This window comes from Penicillium crustosum, assembly GCF_028827405.1.
Source record: "Penicillium crustosum strain IBT 35664 chromosome Unknown utg000004l_segment0_segment0, whole genome shotgun sequence".
Classification (NCBI taxonomy): domain Eukaryota; kingdom Fungi; phylum Ascomycota; class Eurotiomycetes; order Eurotiales; family Aspergillaceae; genus Penicillium; species Penicillium crustosum.
This window is the reverse complement of record NW_026623125.1, coordinates 1,818,302-1,841,145: the sequence shown is the minus strand read 5'-3', so window position 1 is coordinate 1,841,145 and position 22,844 is coordinate 1,818,302. Positions and strand designations below refer to the sequence as shown.

Sequence of the window (22,844 nt, the reverse complement as noted above, 5' to 3'; positions counted from 1 at the left end):
GTACTTTAGTTAAAGACTGCAAAAATAGCAGTTGAAAAATTGAATCTATGATTATATCTATGAAGAGGTAGACTCTTCCGCAACGTAGTGCAGGTAAGCTCCCAGCAGCTTGGTTCCCTCAATGTAGTTTCTCTTGTCAAGCTTCTCGTTGACAGAGTGGGCAGCATCAGTCGAGCTTCCCATGGGGAGGAGCAAGACGTTCTTGCCGGTGGCTTGCTCGAAGGTTAATGTGACAGGAATACTGTCAATGGTTAGCCGTGAAACTATCTTAGTGGGAAAACAGAGTCCTACCTTCCACCCTCGCGAGTCATATCAGGCTCGACTCCGAAGACTTGTTGAACAGCCTTGCTAGCAGCTGAAAAGTTCCAGTGCTTGGGGCTGGCGACCCACCACTTGCCATCATGCTGCAGCCAAACATCCAAAGTGTTCTTGGTGTTCAGCTTGGCAAACTCGGCTTTGATATGATCAAAGACCAGCTTGTTCACATCTTCACTCTCCATGTTGGGCACAGTGCGGATAGAGAATTTACCAATAACCTTGGCGGGAATGACTGTCTTAGCACCGGGGGCCGAGTAAGCACCCTCGATACCGTGGATGGACAGAGAGGGGTAACGCCATCTGGCCATCAGAGTACGCTCCTTGTTGGGGTGAATACCGGTCTCGGCACCCAACGACTCGTGGAGGTTGTCCATAGAGTAGCTGATGTTTCCATAGAGAGTCTGCTCCTCCTCGGTCAGGGGGAGCCACCAGGTCCATGAGACCCGGAATCAGGATGTTACCCTGGGAGTCAACCAGCTTGGACAGTACGTTGACCAGATCAGTCATAGGCTCGTGGGCAGAGCCACCAAAGACACCACTGTGGAGGTCTTGAGCAGGACCCGAAATGCTGATGGAGTAGTAGTTGCAGCCGCGCAGACCATAGGTGAGACAGGGCTTCTCAGTGCCGAGCCAGTAGTTGTCAGAGATACAAACGGCGTCGGTGTCCTTGAAGTACTTCTTGCTCTCAGCCTGAATGAAGTCATCCAGACCCTCAGATCCATACTCCTCCATTCCCTCGAAGCAGCACAACAAGTTGACGGGGAACTCGATACCAGCCTTGCGGTGGGCATCGATGACATTGAGCCAGCCCAGAACGGGTCCCTTGTCATCGGTAGAGCCACGGCCATACATCCGGTCCTTCTCATCAATGGTCAATTCGAAGGGCTCGGTGGCCCAGCCGTCTTCCTTCAGAGCAGGTTGCACATCGTAGTGTCCGTAGACGAGAATGGTACGCTTGTTCTTATCGTTGCCGTATCTTGCCACCACCACGGGTGGCAGCTCGAGGTGCTCTTTGCCAGGCTGCTTGCCCAGTGGACGCTGCTCGACCTCGGCTCCGAGAGCTGTGAGTTCGTCGGCAAGGAATTGTCCCATCTAGAAAGGTTAAACCCTGAATTTGTATATCTGCCGGGAGACTCACGCGGAACACATCCGGTCGGTTCTCATCTTGTGCCGAGATAGATGGGATCGCAACTGCCTTCCGTAGACCTTTTGACCATAATCAGCGAGGACCTTGCGAGAAGGCTAAAAAAGCGAGAAAGCAGCATTACATACGATCGATGAAATCGTTGGACGAGTCGTCGACCCTATTTGACAGTTAGTTAAAGTCTCTTGGTGGAGATAGCCATACTTACTGCTTGAAAAAGGGCTCTAAAGAGGGCGCCATTTTGGAATCACTAATATGGCCGTAGAAGAAACGGCGAGAGGAGATAGAAGAACGAAGAGCTGGAGAAAATCGAGAGGAAAAAGGACCAAGTTTGAATGGAACACGACGGAGGGGAAAGAGGGGCATTGCCGTCTTTGCCCTGAGGTAACCGCAGTGAAGGAAAGGTGACTTCTTATCACGTAATTTTTTATTGGTGCGATGTGACTAGGGGCGGTTTTGGTCTGAGACATTTCTGTTGGTCTATTTGGTCTATTTAGTATAATTTGGTATATTTGGTCTATTTTATATAAGGGTTACTGATATTTTCTATATCCTGGAGATAGAATAAATAAAGAGATATTTGGTATGGAATACATAAACAATGCTACAAATAAGCTAGAATACATGGATTTTCTTTACAATAAAAAAAGAACAGACCAGGCCAGACCCTCTCTCCAATGAGTTTGGACCAGATCACTATGCATCTCGTCCCCAGGCCTCGCGCCGCAATTGGCGATCCTCTCTGGCCATGCGGCGCTTAGGTCCCCATCGAGATTGCACCGCCTCCAAGATCCGGGCCTGGATTTCTCTCTTCTCTGGGCTTGCCTGGCAGACCATAGCAATAAAAACGGGCGAGCATTCAAAACGTTTGGCGAGCTTGTTTCGGCTCCAGGTCATGGGATCATTCTTGCGGAGATTGCGGATTTCTTCAATGTCTGAAGGGGTGAGGTGATATTTTCTTTCGGGCATAGACTTGTAGACACCGGGAAGATCGTCGGCGTTGGGGGTCGCAGTGGAAGAAAAGATAGATGATTTCCGAACATCATCGGCAGGCAAGAACTTGGATGGGGTGTGGTAGGCATTGGGAGCACTGGATGGCGGATTGTGGATAATGTGATCGTGCCCCAAGTTGGACGGTTCAAATGAGGAGTCGGGCTTCACACGTAGTCGTTGCTTGGTTCGTCGGTATGAAGATTGGTTTCGTCGAAATCCAAGTGCCAATGAATCCGACAAGGAGGGAATAAGGAATGGCAATGTGAGAAATGGCCGCTTCGTCGCGGCAGTGAAGGTCGCCATTGCTTCTGGTCAATTGGGGAGGGAAATTGATCAGAAACTGGAGTGATAGAAAAGAAAGAGTTAGTTCACGTTCATAGATATTATTTATAATGGTATTAAACTGACCTCAAGGTAAGACCGAACTTGGGGATTTGAAGGACTTGGTGTTGGCATCTCTCGCGCTTCAAACCCGAACTTTTTCCCCTGGTCTCGTGACTCTCCCCCTTGGCCTGGGTGTATTTATCATACCGTATTTTAAAGTACATGAGCAATCACTGTATGTATCCAGTACATTGGAAATGTTGTCTTATCGCCGCCAAATAAAAAGTACCGGATACAAGACGTAATCTACTAATGTACCCAAAGTAGGTAAATACATCATTTCCATAATTCCCGTTGGGAGATACCCGTCACCTGGTCTATGTCTCCCAACCGATGTCATCACTGAAACACTGAAACTTTTACTAACTCCCATTTACTCTACTTCATCATGGCTCTCGGATTTTAATAGTTTATCATATCGCAATGTCGGACTATACAGTTCAGACAGATCAGAAGCCAAATACGGCTGGACCGAGCACACGAGCCCCGAAGCCCGCTGCTCTCACATGGGACAATAATCAAATCGACGGCTCCATATCACCCGTGAGATCATCCGAAGCTTTGCGAACACCAAATTATGATTCGACCAAATACATGAGAAACCCCTCGTCGCCCGAAAGCTCATCGTATCTGCCACCTCGTATACATTCCCCCGCCTCTCAGATATTCGAACGAGATGTGCAGGAAGATATAGTGCCAGCACAGGCGTCGCCTTCCATACCCGCACATATTCGAACCGATAACTATATTCCACCTGTCTTAGAAGCGTCCTCGGCCGCGATCACAGATGACCGTCTCGATCCAGATTCGGTCGAGATTGTCACACATAGCCTACATCAGCCAGCGGGTGGCCTATCGGGAGAGCAATCCATGTCGTCCTCGGGCATCGATCATCTCTTGGGCCAGACCGAGGGGGATGGATTCTCGTCCAGTTCTGGAGCACTGGACACGACAGATGTACGTCGGCTGAGCTTCATTTCCTTTGCCGACGTTGTCAACGCCGAGCATGCAGAAACACATGAAGCTCATCCTGGCGTAGTCTCTCGGGAGCGCCTAGGAGATCTCAACCGATCCCCGTCTCCATTGCGCTCTCCATCTTCTTCACATGGACTTGGCACTTCGCCGCCAACAAGCATTGCGACCTCCTTCAGAGGGCTTGATGTGTCTCCCACTTGGTTCCCTACTGCTAGCGCTGCCCAAAGCCCAGTCTCTTCCAGTTTTGGGGGAGACCTTAATGTAGAGACCATGCGACAGGCTTTGAGAAAAACCGCCAGTGGAGACCTAGGCATCACAAGCCGAGCTGTGAGTACCATGGGGGATGACCCGCTAGATCGTACATTTTAGCAGGTCAAATTCAAACTGCTTTTGTTTGGCGTTGGACAGTGAGGGGCTGGGAGCAGGATCTCGTTTTTCTTCATGGGTACAGTGTGATAAGATATGGTAGTCTGCTCTATCGTGATATATACTGCAATTTACGGATCTGGATATACTAAAAGAAAAGTCCGAATCCTTGTGTGGTGCAGATGCCAACTTGGATTGAATTGCGCTAGATTATGCACTTGCCTGCCGAACGCTTTGCACTGCATCCAAGGCCCGTTGTACCCTGGCGCGCAGATCAGGTACATCTTCTAATCCAACACTGATTCTCACTAGATCCGGATCGACATTGAAGGATCTCGCCTAACACCTGTTAGTTATGGCCTGGTCAACATACGAGTGGTGTACATACCCAGTCTAATTCACCGTAATGAGCCAGGAGAACGTACGGAGAGCTGGAAAAGTTAGCAAAATCCAAGGTAAGGAGCCTGCGTACTCACCTCAATGTAAAGTTGGTCCCAAGGCTAGGTCCCTTCAAGACCTCGATGGTGTCGAAGAAGGCAATCGCCTCGGGTTGGGAGTGGAACGTGACAGAGAAGAGACCACCATAACCACCATTGGGATTGCGGAGGCTATCATATAGTGGTTTCGTGGGGCTGTATTTCGGGTAGTAAACGTCTTTCACTGTGAAATTGTTAGTATAGCTCTCAATCCAAGGAAAGATGAATCCCTTACCTAGGGGTGACTCCTTCAGCATAGCAGTAATGTCCTCGGAGGTAGCATTGATCTGTTCAATGCGAGCAATAAAATCACGGCTGTTTCGCTCTAGGAAAACGGCATCCTCTGCCCAGTAGATATCTTCGTATTCCCGTTTATAAGTTTCCTTGATAGCTGCATAATACTGTGCGTGAGGGTTGAGCACAGCACTTCCTCCCATGACGTTGCTATCTCCGCTGAAAATCTTGGTCAAGCTACTGACAACTATGTCTGACAGGGGTAAAACGTTGATGTTCACAAAGTTGCTGATGGTTTCGTCAACCACCACGGCAAAACCATACTGGTCTGCCAAAGTGCGAATCCGTTTGAGATCCGGTGTTTTGAGAAGAGGGTTACCTGGTGCCTCGGTGAAAAGTCCAAGGAAACGCTCGCCAGCCTTCAGTCGCGATTCCAGATCATCCAGATCTTCCGAGGAGCCGTGGCCATAGAATACGCAGCCTGGCCCCCACTTTTGGAGAATCTTCAATGTATCCGTGTAGGGGAAGCCGAAACAAATTGACGGCAAGTCGCCTCTAGTAGCCAGCAAGGCCTGATGAGCGTTAAAGATGGCGTTCATTCCCGAAGGGTAAAGAAGGACATCCTCCTCAGAAATGCCGGCGACTCGACCTTCCGATGAAGCTGTCTCTAGCGCTTCTGGCAGTTCAACATCGGCTGTCAAGACACCCGCAATACGTTTGCGAACTGCCAGCTTGGCTTGATTGGCGAGAGAAGTGCTGAGGTTTCGACCAAACCGCTCCTCAATAAATTGAGCATAGTCTCGGCCGTCTTCGTTGTTTGACTTGGGAGGAGATTCCCCAACAGAGCCCTTTCTCGCTCCATTGACGCTTTGGTATCTGCGAGGTCCCTTGCAAGGACGCTGAGAGATTGACTCCGCAGTCGCCAGGCCCTTGTCTTCCACCAAAAACCCATCCTCCAATGCCCCAAGGCAGAACTCACCTCGGCGACTGGAGATTCCATTGCCCGAGTGTTGCCATACCTGCTTGGTAATAGGGGCGTATTCTTTTGGGTAAATGACACACGACAAGGAAGACGTCACTGTTGATCCGGCATCGGTATGTGGGGATGGGATGAAGTTGACGATCCGTGTTTTGTATGCCTGCTCTGCAGGGATTTTGCTAAGCAGAAAGGAGTGACAGAGGCGCGCTGCCTTGGCTGATGCGAAGAGGGTTGCAGTCTCGAGGTTGGTGTCACCGACGCGGCGAACAATTTCTTGGGCGAGCTTTTGGATGATAGGATGAACGAAGAATCGGGGGTAACCGCATTGCATCTTGCTTACGACCCAATCTTCTCCTTCTTCGTAGCCGACATTTTCCCGCCATGATGGAAGCGATACACTGACGGCCTTATAAATGTTAGAAGAGTCATGGAGGGGTTGCGGGGAGTTTTAACCATACATGGTCAGTGTTTGGAGGCACAGGTCCTCCACAAGCCTGTATCATTCTTCGATTTGGAAAAATAAAAATAAAAATCAGAAGAAAATATGATCTATTCTATAGATAATTGTTTAAAATGAAGGATAAAGAGGGAGGGAGAGGGAAAAAAATATAAAAGACTTAAAGTTGTAAATGATACCATCCCCCTCCACTTGCGATTTCGGCGATGCTCCGGGTACCTGATAAATTACGAATGAGTCAGCTCGTACGGTATCAGATACAATACCGTTATCGCCCCAAAAAAAAATCTCGGCCTCTCGACTAACAACTGCTACGCTCGCGAAATGTCGGACCACACATCAAAGCGCAGGAAGCTCAGTCCTTCCCCGGAGAATGCTGTCACTAGCTCTTCAACGAATCAGACTTCGAAATCGACCGAGAAGCGAAACCCAACTCGAGGCAAAGATGAGCGCTCCGCAGAGCTTGCAATGGCCAGTGGCTTTTACAAGTCCAGTTTCTTCAAGCTGCAGATGGACGATCTACTGGCAGGATTGAGACCCAATTACAGCAAGCAACTCTCAAAGGTTCAGGAAACACTACACCAAATCAAAACCGCAATTGAAGGCCTGCCCGAAAGGTCTCCGCAATCTGTCCCCGATGCCGAGAAGGAGCTACGTGCTTCTGGTCTGGTGGTTCCATGGCCTGAGCCTCGGCCAAGCAAGGATGTCAAGTACAGCATGGCATACGCAAAGCCTGCAAACATCAATGTGGTAGGTAGCTTTGCGCTCAAGACAGGTGCTCGCAGTTTGGAGTCGCGCCCAATTGATCTGGCAGTCACCATGCCAAATTCGCTCTTCCAGGAGAAGGACTATGTCAACTTCAGATACTTCCACAAGCGGGCGTACTATATCGCGTGCGTGGCCGCTGGGATTCAAGACACCGCACACACCCTCGGGTTTGATATCAAATTTGGTCCTCAGGATGGAGACAGTCTCCGTCCTCTGATTTTGTTGGAACCGCGTCAAGCAGGATCGTCCGTGCCTACAATCCGAATTCTGACTGCAATCGACCCTACGTTGTTCCCGATCACAAGAACGCTTCCGCTTAAAAGCAACATCCGCCAGGGCTCCAATAACTCGGAGATCGGCGAACCGACCTCGTATTACAATGCCAGCCTCCGCTCCGACGCCACAGTATCTCTCTATCACAAGTCTATCTATTCGGCCTCCAAAAAGTGCGATTCTTTCAGCGATGCATGCATTCTTGGCCGCACTTGGCTGCAGCAACGAGGCTTCCATACCCCCTTCCAGAATGGTGGCTTTGGTGGCTTCGAATGGACTGTACTGCTGTCTTTGCTGTTTGAAGGTGGTGGTCCGACTGGACAACAGGTCCTGCTGCCATCATACAGCTGCTACCAAATTTTCAAGGCCACCATTCAATTTTTGGCGGGCAGGGATTTGACCACTCCTCTATTCTTTGGCCAAGAGGTTCCGGTTCCTTCCGGGGTACCTGTTGTCTTTGATGGCCGCAGAGGATTGAACATTCTTTACAAAATGACGCCTTGGTCATACACAACACTACGTCATGAAGCCGCCATCACCCTGAAAATGCTCAATGAGTCACGAGAGGACAACTTCGATAGGGTTTTCATTCTCAAGGTTGACGAGCCAGCCCTCCGATTTGACCGCCTAATCTCATTCCCCAAGTCATTCAATGGAGACACGCTCCGTGCTCTTCGAGAACAGAATGCTTTGTATACTGTTCTTTCCCGGGCTCTGGGAGACAGAGTCAAGCTTGTCTCTATTGCGAGCCACACCATTGATTCGTGGTCCGTCAAATCCAAGCAGCCCAAACGGTCAAGTCAAGGTGTGTCTGTAGGACTATTGTTGAATGCTGAAAATGTCGGACGAATTGTCGACCACGGCCCAGCTGCCGAAGAAAAAGAAGAGTCTGCTTCGTTCCAAGCTTTCTGGGGTGAAAAGTCGGAGCTTCGACGATTCAAGGATGGCAGCATCCTGGAGAGTCTTGTGTGGTCTGACGAGTCGGAGACATCTATCATCTACCAGATCTTGGAGTATATACTCCAACGGCACTTCAAGATCACCACCGATGAATTTAGATTTGTTGGTGATGAATATGACGAGCTCCTCAAAGAACATGGCGATGGTATATTGGCATACTCCAGCCCTGCTTTCCAGTCAATCGACGATGCTTTCAAGGACCTTGAGAGATCTATTCGCAGTATGGATGAAGTGCCACTGGAGGTTCGTCACTTGGCGCCGGCCAGTTCGCTTCTTCGTTATACCTCTCTTAGACCAACGGGAGCCACCGATGTTGTTCTTCAGTTTGAAAGCTCCTCGCGTTGGCCTGATGACTTCGCCGCTATCCAAATGACCAAGGTTGCATTCCTCTTGAAGATTGGAGACTCTCTTGAATCATCCGGTGCCGCCTCGTCTTGCCGTGTAGGCCTCGAAAACGAATCGAGCAAGGTGATCAACAATGCGTATTTGGAAATTTCCCATTCCTCTGGCGTGTTGTTCCGGTTGAGGATCCACCACGAACGTGAACAAACCCTACTCGAGCGCAATCTCAAGGACCGAAATCTAAGCCCCCGGGAACGAGAAGAGGCCGCGTATGCTCTCTTCGCCTACAAGAAGACATTTGTTCAAACCCCGCGCTTGACACAAGCACTCCGAAGCCTGTGCACACGCTTCCCCTTGTTGTCGCCCACCATTCGTCTTACCAAACAATGGTTTAATTCCCACCTGTTTACTGCTCAGATCAGCGACGAGTTGATTGAGTTGCTGGTAATTCGCACCTTCACCCAACCTAACCCCTGGGAATGTCCTTCATCTGTCATGACCGGATTCCTGAGAACCCTCCATTCCCTCTCTCGGTGGGACTGGCAGCAGGAGCCGTTCGTTGTTGACCTAGGAGGTGATCTGACCCCACAAGTGACGGAAAATATCCGTACTCGCTTCACAGCCTGGCGCAGCATCGACCCTGCGATGAACAGTCTGGCCCTTTTCGTCGCCTCTGACCTCGATACTGAAGGAGTGACCTGGACCCAATATGAGATGCCCTCCAAGGTTGTGGCTGCCCGGATGTCCAGCCTGACCAAAGCAGCAGTAAGCCTACTACGAAGCAAGACCCACGACATGGATGTTTCCGAGCTATTTGATACCTCGCTTGCTCCCTACGACTTTGTCATCCATCTTCGCCCAAAGCTGTTTAGCAGTTCCTCGGCACCCAAGTTCAAGAACTTGGCCGAGCCCCGTGCTGGGATGATGCAGACCATCAAGTCATTTGTCTGTGATGTTCAAGCCTGCTACGGCCAAAACATTTTGCTCTTCCACGGAGACGATCGTTGTGCGGTGATTGCTGGCCTTTGGAATCCGCAGACTCTGAAGTCGCGACCCTGGAACCTAAAGACGGCGTACTCGACTGCCCCAGGTGATACCGAGGCCCAGGTCGTAATCAACCAGACTGCTATTCTGAACGAGATTGCGCGGTTAGGCAATGGACTCATCGAAAACATTGAGATCCGTGCAGATGAATAGATGGTGTCTTGGATTCAAACTGGTGTACATTAATTACCCTACAAAATAGCTCGAGCATATATATATATATATAGTAGCTTCTAACGAATTCTGTTTTTCTTCAACCCAGAACGACGAGAGATATTCTGATCAAACCATTGACCCTTAATTAGTATAATATGAGGATCTTCTGGCACCCTGATCCTCTTAGTCCTGAACATCTCACTTGCATCTTGATAGTGATGCCTAAGGTGTCAATCACTGACAACATGTGCAACCATCAGCTTGAGTTTGATCTTCTCTCACCAACTCAACAATGGCCAGCATAACTCGGGGCCAGCGAGCCCTACACGCTCAATTCCAGCCTTGGAAACACTCTCGTTTCCACTCCCACCTCCGATCCCAATTACTGCCCATCTGCACACGATCTCAACTCTTCTCAACCTCCGCCCCGAGCCAGCAATCCCGCCGGCCCTCCCCATCACCCCCTATAGCAACCACCGTCTCAGTACCCTCCAAATCCGAAATAAATGCCCCAATCAGCACACACCCTGCTCCCCTCACAACCCCCTCTCCTCTACCTTCCTCTGCAGGCGCAGCAGACAAATTAAAACGCTATGTCGAATTCGGCCGCGCATACGTGACCTTCTACAAAACGGGCCTGAAAAATGTCTACCGGAACTATCGCGCCTCACTCCCTCTACGGAGAAAACTAGGCCTACCCGCCTACATTCCTATATCCCCACCGCGGACAAGCACACGCAACAAGAACCGCAGCGCGCCATCAATAACACAAGAATCCAAGCTCGGCCGCGCGCAGTTCCAGCTCGTCCGTCGTTCCGCCCGCGATGTCCGCCGCATGATCCCCTTCACGTTGATCCTGATCGTCTGCGGCGAGTTCACACCCCTGATTGTCCCGATCTTCGGCTCTGCCATTACGCCCGCGACGTGCCGTGTGCCCTCGCAGGTGGAGAAGGAGCGCGTTGCTGCTACGGCGCGCAAACTCGCGGCGTTGGATGTGTTTGTTGCTGGAGATAAGGATCGGTCTGTGCATTTGCTCAAGGCGGGCGGTGCGGAGCAGTTGGCTCTGCTTGCTGGGCGTTTTGCTGATCCTGCCTGGGTCGCTGATGCGGGCTCCGCTGATGTGCTGCGTGCCAGTGCGGTTTTTGGTCTAATTAAGCGTCATGCCAAGACCGCAGGCGAATCCCTTGCTGGTTTGATCTACCGGCCTCGGCTGGCGCGGTATGTCGAGTACCTGGCTATTGATGATGGGATGATTCGTGTTGGTGGAGGGGTTAAGGCTATGAATGCTACTGAGGTGCGAATCGCAGTTGAGGAACGAGGTGGTGTAGATGTCTCTTCTGGCACTCAAGACCGAAAGCGGGTTGAGGAATTGGAGAGGCGCTGGTTGGAGCAGTGGCTGGCTGTTCGTGGAAACGGCTCCAAGTCCAAGAAGCTATAGGTTTTTGAAACCAGATTGGAGGCCCCTGCTTGCACAGTAGATGTTTCATAGGGATCCTTTGTATTATATTATATCCAACATTTCGACTCATAAAAGAGGCTTGTTCTTGTTGAGCTTTGGGTGTCATTGCTAGCCATAGTACTAGCCGTAGACCCTGCAGTCTTAGCCAACATTTTTGTTCTGCATTCAATTTCCAAGACATGTGAGAACGAAAAGTCCAAAAATCCAAGCGCTCAAAAGTAGCATGTGTCTATTTCGACAGTCAAACGGAGGGGTATCAAGAAACCAACCTTCCAAGCGGAGAAGGAAATCAATTTATGTGAAAAAAAAGAAAGAAAGAAAGAAAGAAACAGTTAATATACTTACCATCAGTCCACTGTAATAGACAGAGAAGCCGCGGCCTGCGCCTGCGCCTGGCCACGGATTTGCTTCGCCCACCGCAGACCACAGCTATTGCAAAGGTCCCGGTTTCCACTCGGGCCACGTCGCCACTCGGGGGTGTTCTTTGTGTTGCACATGGCACAAAATTTCTCGACCGCCATAGCACTCTGCTTGCGCTTGCGCTTCCTGCGGCGAGCCAACAGGCGTTGCAATTCATCGGCCAGAGTGCGGTTCTGTTTCTCCAGCTCACGCAGCTCAATCTGCCAGCTTGATCCGCGGGTGGGGTTGAGCTCTGTAAAGAAGGTTGCCGGATCGGTAGAGGGTGAAACCCTGCGGTTGCCGGTGGGCAGACCGTTGAGGCCGATGAGGTTTGATATATCGGGCACGCGTTGACCCAGGGCACCGTACTGTTGGGGCGGAACGGGATCATTGATGGTAACCGTCGCGTTGCGTGCAGTGCCGGTAAGGGTAGCGAGACTACTGTCTTCGGCGGCTGAGACAGCGGTGGCGGATGGAGGGAAGGATCGAACAAATCGTATCTGGGCGACGAGGAAGGTGGGTTTGATTCCCTCCCGTGCGTCGCCGGTGTATAATGTAGTATGCCCTGAAATGGCATGGCCTTTCTTATGCCGCATTTGGTGTTTAAATGAGGGTGGTTCATCTGTTTCTTTGCCGCTGCCTGTAACGGTGGCCATGCCTGCTCCTTGTCCACCACAGGCTGCCTCCAGGGCTTGTGTGATTGTGGCGGTGCCGCCAGTCTCGGGCTTCATGATCTCTTGTAGGCCTTTACCAATTAGTTCGTCAGGCGAGCAGCCGAGCACCGGCTTCACCTTGGTCGTAACAAATAGAATGACACCAGACAAAGAAATCTTGGCCCAGACGTCATTCTCAGCCAGCGCGGCGGATGAGCCCAAACGAGCAATCTGATCCAAGGTGTAGACGGGTCGTGGGCGGCCAGTCATGACCAGATGTCTCCGGCCTTGGTTCGGGTCGATGTGCCATGCGCCGTGACTCTCAAACCACATATATCCTCTGTGCTTTTGCCGGATACGATACACAACACTCACTGGGGCGGTTGTCGTGCTCGCCCGCAAGTCACGGATTACAGGGCCAATATCACTGGGATGACAGATGGTGGATAGGGTCTTGCCGATCAGCTCGACCGGATTGTACTCTAGAACCTTGTGGCAAGAAGGCGAGAGATACAAGAATTCACCGTTGAATGATAGCACATGGATCACATCATCGGTATTCTCAACCAGAATACGATCCAGGTAGTGCCGGTTGACATCATTGCCGGCTGAACTCATGGCGTTGAGAATGGTAGTCACTTCGTCATGGCCATATCGCAATCCGAGGTCTGGTCGTGAGGAGTAGATATCTGGTGGAGGGACTATATACTGTGGCAGCTGATCGCGCCGATAGTTAATGCTGTAATTACCATCTATACAACGTTAGTCAGGGCGCTCGCCACGAAGAATGCAGCAAAGCATACCAGGATTTCTTCCCCTCACGGCCTCGGGTTTTTCAACCAGATCGACCTGGAAGCCGACGTAGTACCGATAAACACCGGAGTCCCACTGGATGGGAATCATCGTGATGAGATTCATGAAGGGTTGTCCACCCTTGCGGTAGTTAATTATACTAGCCTGGATCTCACTGCGATCATCGATAGTTGATCGCAGCCGATGGACAGTTTGTCCATCGACAAAGGTCCTCTTAGAGCCAGCCTGGATTTTACCGTCGGGAGCTTGAAGGAATCGACAATTCCGGCCAACAATTTCATCTTTAGTATAGCCGGTCAATCGTTCAAAGGCCTCCGACACATAAACGATTGGATGATCCTCGATCAAAATATCACACATTACAAAGGCACATGAGAGATCGACTGCGCCAATGTTAATTTTAGGGTTGGGTCGCATAGCCACACGACCCTGAACAAGGTTAGTATATATTGTCAGATACTCTTCCATAGGAAAATAAAAAGACATACCAACGCGCCCAGCACGTCAAAGCCAGTTGTCGAATAGATGCCGGTATGTTCAGTCTTGCCGATCTCGGGTTTTTCCAATCCCGGTGAGAAATCTTTTGATTGCGCGTTCCCGCGTCAGTCATACCGTGGGCCAGAGTCCAACAGGGAGTACTAGACACAGACACAACTTACCTTTGGTAGCGACGGGTTTCTTTGGCTGGATAGCCACCGGTTGCGATGCACGGTACGGCTGGCCAGCAGGCAGACGGCGCTCCAGAGGTTGTCGCTGAGCCCGCTGCACCTGCACCTGCGCCTGCGCATGTGACCAGTCGCTCGTGCGACCTGAAAAGTCGGAATTCTCGAAATTGGCCGTCGAGTCGGTGGTTGTATCGTATATTTCATTGCAGATTGGAGGAGCGAGCTGGGGATAATGGGGTGTCATCATGGAGGGTGGGAAGAGTGGATATGTAGATTGAAACTGTGAATGATCTACCTGCGGAGGCATTCCCATGGTGGTGGCTGAGTAGGTGTTGGGGATATTGTAGGTATAGGCATTTGTGGCGTTCATATTCATCGGCATTGAGATACCAGAGGTGGAAAGCCCGTCGTATGTGGGCATCACATTAGACCTGGGTTCTTCCAGATCCGAAGGCTGTGATCGCGCGAAGTTCTGCAGAGGCAGATCCGCATTCTGGGGTAGCATAGCACTGAAGGCATAATTACCCTGGCTGGGAAAGCTTGTATATAGAGGGTTTTGAGGGTTTGAGCCCTGTTCATCGTCATATTCCAAATCGAAGCTGTTCATGTTGGTCATGATTGAAATATCTGAGGCCCAGGCCGAGTTCCATCGCCCCGCAGGATGGCAACCTGGGCAGAAGTGGAAAGTGGAAGTTCGCGTTGAAATATCGGATTTGTGTGGGTGTTTATAAGGCGTGAATGTGTTGGTATTTGTAGAAGAAAGAGAAGAGGGGGAGAGAGAGGGAGAGAGGGAGAGGGAGATGGGGAGAGAGAGAGAGATAGTTGATGTCTCCAAAGTACAAATGTATGTGGGGAAGCACTCGCCAATAGATGTCTTATACGCTTGGTGTCTATTTTATATTTATATTCTATGCATACATACATATAAAGAAATATATTATTCTTTCTCTCTTTATTCTATTTTATTCTATATATTATGAATTATAGAAATTGTGCCTAGTGTTCTTGTATGGCCATGTTGTCAGGCCAAAGATCCCCCATGAGATGTATCACAATGACAATTATAGAGAAAGAGAGAGGAATCAATAATGGCGTTATGAGGTACTTGAAGAAGAGATAGAGATATCAAACTAACGAGGAGTACAACATATACATAGTAAGCTATACTTAAATAGTATACTCCGTACCTATATTAAACCCCTATTATAATTAATAACCCCTGTCAAACATACTTTCCGGACCAATCCCCCATTTCCACCCCCCTCCCTCTTCACTCTCTCTCCAATGTCCATTGGCCATGGACAAGATCTCAATCACCATCTGCGGAGATGGTGGATGTGGTATGTTGTTTCTTTTGTCTCCTGGTAATATCCTGACTCCGTGATTCGGTGCCACGTTTCCGGGTTTCTACGCGATCGAGATCTGATCAGATCGGGATGCAGGCAAATCCTCCATCACCATGCGGCTGGTCCGTAGTCAATGGGTTCACGAGTGAGTATTTCTCCCCCGAATTGATCTAGGAAATTCGCTAATATGTTATTTCTAGATATGATCCAACTATCGGTATTACGCCCATCCGATCGATGCCATTCCCATTCTAATCGGGCCCAGAGGATTCCTATTCCGTCACCCGCAACGTCGATGGCCGCCCCTACGTCCTTTCCATCACCGATACCGCAGGCCAGGAGGAGTACCGTGGGCTATGGTCCGCCACGACATTGAATTCGGATGCCTTCCTCCTGGTTTACGATATCACCAACCCCTCGAGTCTTGAAACGCTGGATCATTTCATGGACATGATCAATATGGAGGCGGAGCAACGCGTCGAGGACAACGAGCGACTGCGTCAGGAGCTGGGAAAAAAATCCGGTGTAAGGGATGTCGGCCAGGTTGGCCTGCCACCGCCAGTGAAAATCATCGCGGGCAACAAATGCGATCTCAAGGATAATCGGGTGGTGACATCCCGTGATGGACTCGAGTATGCACGCAAGCACGGCTGCGGGTTTATGGAGACCAGCGCTCGCGAGACGGTCAACATTGAGGAGACCTTTGCCCGTATGACATATCCGCAAGGAAGAGGGAGAGAGACGGGGGAGTAGAGCTAATGACTGGATAGATTTAGTCCGTCGCGTTGTCGAAGCCCGTCGACTTCATGGTCAACACGGTGCGCTTCCTCAGTGCGCCGAGCCCTCGCACAATCCCTTACCAACAACCACCGAAGACGCAATTGCAGGCGAGACCCGATCTCGTCGAAGTCGAGCATGGGAGTTTATAAAACGCCGGAAGACAACGGAACCAAACGGCAAACAGGGTCAGGAACAAAGTGAAATCCAGAGAACCGAAAAACAGAAGGTCCCTCGTGAAAAATGCTATCGGGGTTGCTGTGTCTGTCAACTCTGGTGCTTTCACTGCTCTTGTTGATGGATAATGAGGCTGTATATTATAAATAAACATGTAGATTATACTATACCCTGTCATATACATATATGTATATATATATATATATATATATATTTTTTTTTTTTCTGGTGGGAGAAATGTCTGTGAGGTTGACTTGGGAACATCTGTAGAGAAACATGGAGCAAGCCCACCTCTGTGAATAGGGTGAATAGGGTGAATGGACTCGGAATGTGTGCCCGCCAAATACGAGAGATGATGCCTGATAGAGTTCCCACGGGTTGAGAGAATTAAATTTGAGTTGGGTTAAATTTAACGGGATCAGATAGGATTTGACAGGATTTGGTAGGATTTGATAGGACCCGGTTGGATCTGATTGGATCTGATTGGATTCGATTGCATTTTGACTGGATTTAGCCCTGGTCGTCACATATTTCCAAATGCAGTAAGTATTCAGCTAAGCTTTTGAACTGCACGGAATATCAGCCGAGAGAAATGGGGGTTTAGGAGGAAAATAGGGAAATGTAGGGAAATGTAGGAAAATGTAGGGAAATATAGGAAACATCAAGAAACCGGATATGTTCTAGAAAAAAAATAAAAATTGGTCTAGCCCTTTGATAATACAGTCACGATGTAGTATATCCTCAAAAGGGACATAGTTCCTGATTAGGCCCAAAATGGTCACGTCATGGACTTTTTTTTGTTCCCTGGCGATTGGTAATAGCCCTGAAGGTCAAGGGTGATGAATCATTTGAAATGACCGGATTATTTATTTAATTGTAATCCCCGTTCAGTAGATTGTAAACTATCTTAACGGAGTAGAGAAGATATCTACTCCGTAGATACCTTGTACTGTAGCGACCTGGACAGCCTCGGAATCCATAATACCATAAACATAATATAATGAAGAGTCTCGGGTGCAACATGCAATTCGGCATGGCCTTGCCGATTTCCTTTTTCTTTTTTTTTTTTTTACCTATTATTTTATACTTGTACATAGGGTTATGCCGCCAAGAATATGAATTCATATTTTATGAATTGTTTTATTTGGTATCTATTTGATGAAACCATATTATATGCTATATGCTATACAATAAGAACAATAATCAACTAGTTTGTATATCCTATATATATCCTAGGTATTCCGTACTCCGTATATATCCTATATCCTATATTTAATAAGCATCAATAATATGTGTGGCTGGAATTGTAGTCCACTCGGATATACGTCAGTTCCAAGTCTCCGAGTTCCGTCAGCAAATGCCGAGTCATCCTTGTATTTTTCACAGTATTGATTTGTATGGTATTTTATGATCTTCGATCCGATCCCTTTATGCTGAGAGACTTTTTTTTCCCTCTACACTAAAGTACTTCTCCGTATGGAGACCAATGACTCTAATAAAATAATAAAATATCATTAAATATCATAAAACATAATATAATAAATAATAAATAATAAATAAATCCCAAACTAGAACAGTTCCCCCCTCTTTTTTTTTATTCCTATATATGCACATCTACTCCCATGGTGACCTGGAAGTGTTACTTTTCAACTCGATTACTTCATACTACTTTCAACCTCTGACCTATACACTACAATACTCTCAATTCTTTTCTGATTCTTTGGTCCCAAGGATTACCTACCTGCATCCGTCTACTTTAACTGAACTCAATTTCGTTGAATGATTTAACATCATTATATCATTGACCCCAATTTGACGTCGATCCTACTCGAAGCTTGATAGTATAGCTAAGGGTCAACTTCCCTTACTATACCTCTCTGCCTCTACCTCCTACCTCTCCCTCTCTCTCTATATATCAACCCTTTCGGCTTCATAAATCATGGCAGCTCGCCAATCAACACCAACCTCGGAGCACTCGCATTCCGACAGCAATGTCCGTAAAAGAGTATGCAAAGCATGCGATCGGTGTCGTTTGAAGAAATCCAAGGTATGTAGAACATAAATAGACGAGCAATCGTCCCAACATACACTGACCCGGACAGTGTGACGGATCCAGCCCTTGTTCCCGTTGTCGGGCAGATAATGCTATCTGTGTCTTTGGAGAGCGCAAGAAGGCGCATGACAAAGTGTACCCGAAGGGGTAAGCTACAGAGCTATATCTACAACCCTAAAGAATCCCCCACTGACCAGCTTATCTCCCCCTCCATAGATACGTTGAGATGCTTGAACAGCAACAATCTTGGCTCGTCAATGGTCTCCAGGAACTCTATCGACGCAACATCGAAGGCGAAGGGTGGCCCGGCGAGCACTTGAAACTTGAACCCAACGGTCACCCACTTACTCACGACCTACTGATGCGCCTCGGCGCCCTCGACGGTTCCAAGGGCGAGCGCTTTGAAGAAAACCCCGAAGCCCTACAACAGGATCTATGGCACACCAATGCCGGCATGCAACGCCAGGAATCGTCCGACGGTGGCTCCGATAGTCCTCAGTCACCCGTGCCTCGCTCGCGCTTCTCATCCGACGCTTTCTCCCAGCAACACATGCCGCCCACACCACCCACATATAGTCCCTCGACACATGCGCCGATCAAGACCGAGCAGCCTCATCAACCGCAGATGCCCAGCACCCCGCAATTCGCCCAACCCATGTCCATGCAAGGAGTGGTCAACCCATTGGCTTTGCAGGGTCCGCAACAATGGCCCAGTAACGGGTTCAATCCTTTCGACGAGATGGATTTGATGTCCACGGCCGATTACTCCAATATGCCCTTTGACGATCAGCAGTTATCATCGCCTATGTTCAATCGCCAGGTACCCATGAACTGCTTGTCACAAGGGTCATATCTGGATTCCAAGAATGACTATGAGGATTTCAACCAGTTCCTCAATCCAAATCCTACGGAGATTACCTCGATCTGAGCCTTGCTCCCCCCTTCTTTTTCCTTTCTTTGAAAGGTTACTTTCTTTTGGACCCTTTTGGACCCTTTTTTTTAACGCCGTATGACGTGATGCATGTATACTATACATGTTCTGATTTTCTCTCTCTTCTCTTCTGGGGCTATTTTCCCCCAAGGTCTCTTTGACTGGATTCAGGCGCAATCGGGATCCTAATCACCTCTGTACAGTGCACCGGCTTTTCGGGATTTGGAGTTTCGGTCATTCTATTCCTTTTTTTTGTGTGATTTTCTCTGGAGTTTTAAAACGGGGTTTCCAGGCGGCGTCTATTCTGGTTTATTTTTTTTTTTATCTTTCTAATTCCAAATCCAATTTCAATTGAAGTTTTTTGAGATCACCGTTACAGTATCCGAAACGGGAAATGATCTCATTCTCTACCTGGATATCTCTATATGGCCCAGGTACCCGTTTCAGATCGAACAGCTCTTTGCGGAGGAAAATGCCGATTTGTTTCCTGACCCTAGCTCTCGGGCTCCAGGGTTCTTGAATCTGACTAATATATCGATCAAACGGGAATAATTCGGAGATCAAATTTATTTTTATTTTGCATTTCCAAGCTGATTACTGATTTGCTTACTGATTTTCTGACTCAGCGGATCTCATTCTTTGCTCTTCTCTCCGAAATCTCCACCTTTTGAGCGATTTTTGCTGCTTACGTGAGACCCTTTTCTTGCTTTATAACTTCGGGGCGTTCGGGGGTACAAAACCAATTAAGTCGCCGAAGTCCCGATATGCCCGTGATGGGGCAATTGCTCCGATTATGGTTTGTCCTGTACTCCGTATGGAGTATGGAGTACGGAGTACTTTGGACTTGGATGTTCTTCTTTACTAGAATACTAGAACTCTACCATATTAGAATCTTAAGAACTACATGATCATAAATCGAAATCGTATCCGGAGTAAGTATTCGTATATCGTATTCGGTCTCGCAAACCCCTGACACACAGCCCCAGTTATCAAACCTGTTGACTTTCAAAAAAATGCCTGCCTAATACCTATTGTTAATCCAATACAAATGCCAATATGCCAATCCAATGCCAACCCAATGCCAACCCAATACCAACCCTCCAATATTTAGGTACCTACCAATTATTAATAAAAACCTTGGCATGTCTCCTATTTTTTTTTTTTTTCTCTCTCTTTTCTTTCCAGTGGGCCGACACGAGTCCGGGGTATAGATCCCTTCGGACGCCGGGGCCCGTTTCCTCCGACCGGATGTAGGTTACCCTAACGCCGATGTGTTATGTCCGCTTTATGCGTGATTATATCGCAGCCGTGTAAAGTTCTGATTGGAGAATACCAATTCAATACAGCCTTACCATTTTGATCATTTTGATCATTTTGACCATTTTACCTTTGGATAGTTCAAATGTTATCCAAAGTATGTTCCAAGGTTGTAGTTTTTGGACGGGCCTAGGTGGCCCAGGTGACCCGAGAGCTTTTTATATGAATCGATGGGTCACGGGTTAAGCTTGAACCCTAACCCGGCTAATTCAGAGCTCTCTCCCTCTCCCTCTTTTAGCCTAATCACCTTAAAATCAGGGACCCCTCTCAGGGCAATATCCTTCTTGACGCCTTGAATATCAATATTTATGCTAAAAACAACCAAAAAAAAAATGGATTGCAAGGTGTTATTGTCGGTGATTGATCCCGCAGATTGCGGGGTTGTAACGTCATGTCCCTTAAAATGAAAATATACATCTTCTCTACTCTTCCCAAGGGTTTTCCCATCCATTCTCTCAGGAAAAAGTTAAAAAATTAAAACAAAAACCATCATGTCCACCGAACAAGCTGCCTTCACCTTTTTGCCTTTGGGCGCCATCATCCAAGAGTTCCGTGTCGGTGGCAAGAACATCGTTTTGGGTTTCCCCACGCAGGAGGATTATGTCAAGCACAACTCCCCGCACTATGGTGCCACCATCGGCCGCGTTGCAAACCGCATCAAGGATGGCCTGATTCAGGATCTAAATGGCCAGAAGATCCAACTGACGCAGAACAACGGCCCCAATGCCCTGCATGGTGGTGAGAAGGGTTGGGGTAAGCGCGTCTTTGACGGTCCACACACCGTTCAGCGCAATGGCCACGACGCATTGCTGTTCAAGTACCTCTGCAGAGATGGGGAGGAGGGGTACCCCGGTACTGTAGAGGTGCGCGTGTGGTACACCGCCAGCAAGGAGGGTGACGCCAAGACCGTCCTGACGGCCGAGTACGAGGTGGAATTCGTTGGGAATGAGTGCGAGGAGACTGTAGTCAACCTTACCAACCACAGGTAAATATCCAGACCCGTTGATACCCCTTCGAAGTTGATGACATCAATCTCGAAAAATTGGAAGAGGGCCATCCCCCCGCTGACCAAGCTTCCCCTCCACCTCTCACAGTTACTTCAACATCGGCGATGGACCCGATATCTCTGGCACCACCGCTCAACTCGCTACAGACGACTATCTGCCCCTCGATAGCACGGGTATCCCCTCAGGTGGGGTCGCCAAGTTCCCCCGTGATGTGACAACCCCGTTCACGCTCGCCGCAACGGGTGCACACATCGACGACGTCTTTGTGCTGGAGACCGATCCCAGCAAGATCCCCCTCGACACTCGTGACTTACCGCTACGCCGCCTGGCGCAGTTTAGCAACGCAAGCACGGGCCTGCATCTCGAGGTGCACAGCACGGAGCCTGCATTCCAGTTCTACACTGGCAAGTACGTCGATGTGCCGTCGATCAATGGTGCACCGGCACACCACGAGGGAGCTGGGTTCTGTGTGGAACCGAGCCGGTTCGTGAATGCGATCAACGAGCCTGAGTGGCGGTCTATGGTTCTGCTGAAGAAGGGTCAGTTGTTTGGCTGCAAGACTGTTTACAAAGCATGGAAGGCTTGATCTCAATGGGTATAGCAAAGAAAGTATACCAACATCGCCGTACATAAGGTGTATTTCTTTTTTACATTCTAGATAAGTGGAGACTTAGCCCTAAGTAGACAATATCTGATTATGATACAACCTCGGTATTATATAAAGTAAAAAATAAATAAAAAAAAGTGCCGAAGATGACCAAGTTATCTCCGTCCCGGGTCCTCGGCAGCCCGTTTCTGAGCCGGGATTTGAATTCCTAGATGTTGAAGGTATTGAAGATATTGAAGATATTGTCAAAGATGGTATGATATGACATGTTATCTATCGAGATATCCCCCCCTAATTACTTACCTAAATAACCACATACTTTTTACTCCGTGCAACATAGAAGTACAACAATAATAAATACCCAATTCATCCTGACCCGCTCCCTTCCAGAAGAATCTCCACTGGGAATGTCAAGCCCGTGACGATCTATTTTTTTTTTTTTTTTTTTCCTTTCTTTTTCTTAGTGTGCCGTATTCCCGGAATGTGGCGCTAGAAGATATGTATTATGTATTTACTATTTTATCTTCACTGGAGTTACGGGTATAACTGATTTATAGTCACATACGGAGTAGTTAAAACTATATTGCAATAATCTAAGCCATCTCAATCTCGAGGCACAACCATAATTGCATGGTTAATATGGGCTTACTCTTTTGTGTAAACTACATGTAGCCTAATACATACCTGGAATTGCATAATGGTGTACTCAATATTCATATAATATAGTGATATATATATCACTATATCACTATATGTTGTGTGTTTCTATAA

At 48.5% G+C, this 22,844-nt stretch overlaps 10 protein-coding genes across 10 annotated transcripts; 6 read left to right on the top strand and 4 right to left on the bottom strand.

Moving 5' to 3' along the window:
* Window positions 1–34: 34 nt before the first annotated feature.
* Window positions 35–1,836, bottom strand: N7487_009725 (M20 family dipeptidase). Its single transcript, XM_056877455.1, is given in 6 exon segments — window positions 35–241; window positions 292–728; window positions 748–1,410; window positions 1,457–1,524; window positions 1,591–1,622; window positions 1,671–1,836. The coding sequence occupies 6 exon segments, from the start codon at window positions 1,826–1,828 to the stop codon at window positions 58–60; spliced, it is 1,542 nt and encodes a 513-aa protein (XP_056726035.1). The 5' UTR covers window positions 1,829–1,836; the 3' UTR covers window positions 35–57.
* Window positions 1,837–2,158: 322 nt separating this feature from the next.
* Window positions 2,159–2,758, bottom strand: N7487_009724 (mitochondrial 54S ribosomal protein mL58; the record flags this gene model as incomplete). The annotated part of the gene is made up of 1 exon (XM_056877454.1): window positions 2,159–2,758. The coding sequence occupies one exon, from the start codon at window positions 2,756–2,758 to the stop codon at window positions 2,159–2,161; it is 600 nt and encodes a 199-aa protein (XP_056726034.1).
* A 504-nt stretch (window positions 2,759–3,262) lies between these two features.
* On the top strand, window positions 3,263–4,183 carry N7487_009723 (uncharacterized protein; the record flags this gene model as incomplete). Its single annotated transcript, XM_056877453.1, has 1 exon — window positions 3,263–4,183. One exon carries the CDS (start codon window positions 3,263–3,265, stop codon window positions 4,181–4,183), a length of 921 nt encoding a protein of 306 aa, XP_056726033.1.
* A 207-nt stretch (window positions 4,184–4,390) lies between these two features.
* On the bottom strand, window positions 4,391–6,372 carry N7487_009722 (cystathionine gamma-synthase; the record flags this gene model as incomplete). The annotated part of the gene is made up of 5 exons (XM_056877452.1): window positions 4,391–4,519; window positions 4,569–4,611; window positions 4,657–4,840; window positions 4,892–6,275; window positions 6,328–6,372. 5 exons carry the CDS (start codon window positions 6,370–6,372, stop codon window positions 4,391–4,393), a joined length of 1,785 nt encoding a protein of 594 aa, XP_056726032.1.
* A 278-nt stretch (window positions 6,373–6,650) lies between these two features.
* On the top strand, window positions 6,651–9,866 carry N7487_009721 (rRNA-processing protein UTP22; the record flags this gene model as incomplete). Its single annotated transcript, XM_056877451.1, has 1 exon — window positions 6,651–9,866. One exon carries the CDS (start codon window positions 6,651–6,653, stop codon window positions 9,864–9,866), a length of 3,216 nt encoding a protein of 1,071 aa, XP_056726031.1.
* A 295-nt stretch (window positions 9,867–10,161) lies between these two features.
* N7487_009720 (uncharacterized protein) lies at window positions 10,162–11,307 on the top strand (the record flags this gene model as incomplete). The annotated part of the gene is made up of 1 exon (XM_056877450.1): window positions 10,162–11,307. One exon carries the CDS (start codon window positions 10,162–10,164, stop codon window positions 11,305–11,307), a length of 1,146 nt encoding a protein of 381 aa, XP_056726030.1.
* A 368-nt stretch (window positions 11,308–11,675) lies between these two features.
* Window positions 11,676–14,474, bottom strand: lreA (uncharacterized protein; the record flags this gene model as incomplete). The annotated part of the gene is made up of 4 exons (XM_056877449.1): window positions 11,676–13,132; window positions 13,184–13,622; window positions 13,682–13,773; window positions 13,853–14,474. 4 exons carry the CDS (start codon window positions 14,472–14,474, stop codon window positions 11,676–11,678), a joined length of 2,610 nt encoding a protein of 869 aa, XP_056726029.1.
* Window positions 14,475–15,101: 627 nt separating this feature from the next.
* On the top strand, window positions 15,102–16,279 carry N7487_009718 (putative RAS small monomeric GTPase; the record flags this gene model as incomplete). Its single annotated transcript, XM_056877448.1, has 5 exons — window positions 15,102–15,198; window positions 15,301–15,349; window positions 15,405–15,421; window positions 15,470–15,913; window positions 15,975–16,279. Exons 1-5 carry the CDS (start codon window positions 15,156–15,158, stop codon window positions 16,277–16,279), a joined length of 858 nt encoding a protein of 285 aa, XP_056726028.1. The 5' UTR covers window positions 15,102–15,155.
* Window positions 16,280–18,054: 1,775 nt separating this feature from the next.
* N7487_009717 (Zn(II)2Cys6 transcription factor domain-containing protein) lies at window positions 18,055–19,145 on the top strand. Its single transcript, XM_056877447.1, has 3 exons — window positions 18,055–18,205; window positions 18,261–18,358; window positions 18,428–19,145. The coding sequence occupies exons 1-3, from the start codon at window positions 18,098–18,100 to the stop codon at window positions 19,137–19,139; spliced, it is 918 nt and encodes a 305-aa protein (XP_056726027.1). The 5' UTR covers window positions 18,055–18,097; the 3' UTR covers window positions 19,140–19,145.
* Window positions 19,146–20,950: 1,805 nt separating this feature from the next.
* Window positions 20,951–22,052, top strand: N7487_009716 (aldose epimerase family protein; the record flags this gene model as incomplete). Its single annotated transcript, XM_056877446.1, has 2 exons — window positions 20,951–21,444; window positions 21,554–22,052. 2 exons carry the CDS (start codon window positions 20,951–20,953, stop codon window positions 22,050–22,052), a joined length of 993 nt encoding a protein of 330 aa, XP_056726026.1.
* Between the last annotated feature and the right edge of the window lie 792 nt (window positions 22,053–22,844).

Excerpts from the sequence above, each read along its gene's own strand:
- N7487_009725 (XM_056877455.1), bottom strand. The coding sequence starts at position 1,828 with ATGCCCCTCTTTCCCCTCCGTCGTGTTCCATTCAAACTTGGTCCTTTT. Across the intron at positions 1,623-1,670 it reads TTAGAGCCCTTTTTCAAGCA|GGTCGACGACTCGTCCAACG; the intron begins GTAAGTATGGCT and ends ACTGTCAAATAG. Across the intron at positions 242-291 it reads ATGACTCGCGAGGGTGGAAG|TATTCCTGTCACATTAACCT; the intron begins GTAGGACTCTGT and ends AACCATTGACAG.
- N7487_009717 (XM_056877447.1), top strand. The coding sequence starts at position 18,098 with ATGGCAGCTCGCCAATCAACACCAACCTCGGAGCACTCGCATTCCGAC. Across the intron at positions 18,206-18,260 it reads GTCGTTTGAAGAAATCCAAG|TGTGACGGATCCAGCCCTTG; the intron begins GTATGTAGAACA and ends TGACCCGGACAG. Across the intron at positions 18,359-18,427 it reads GACAAAGTGTACCCGAAGGG|ATACGTTGAGATGCTTGAAC; the intron begins GTAAGCTACAGA and ends CCCCCTCCATAG.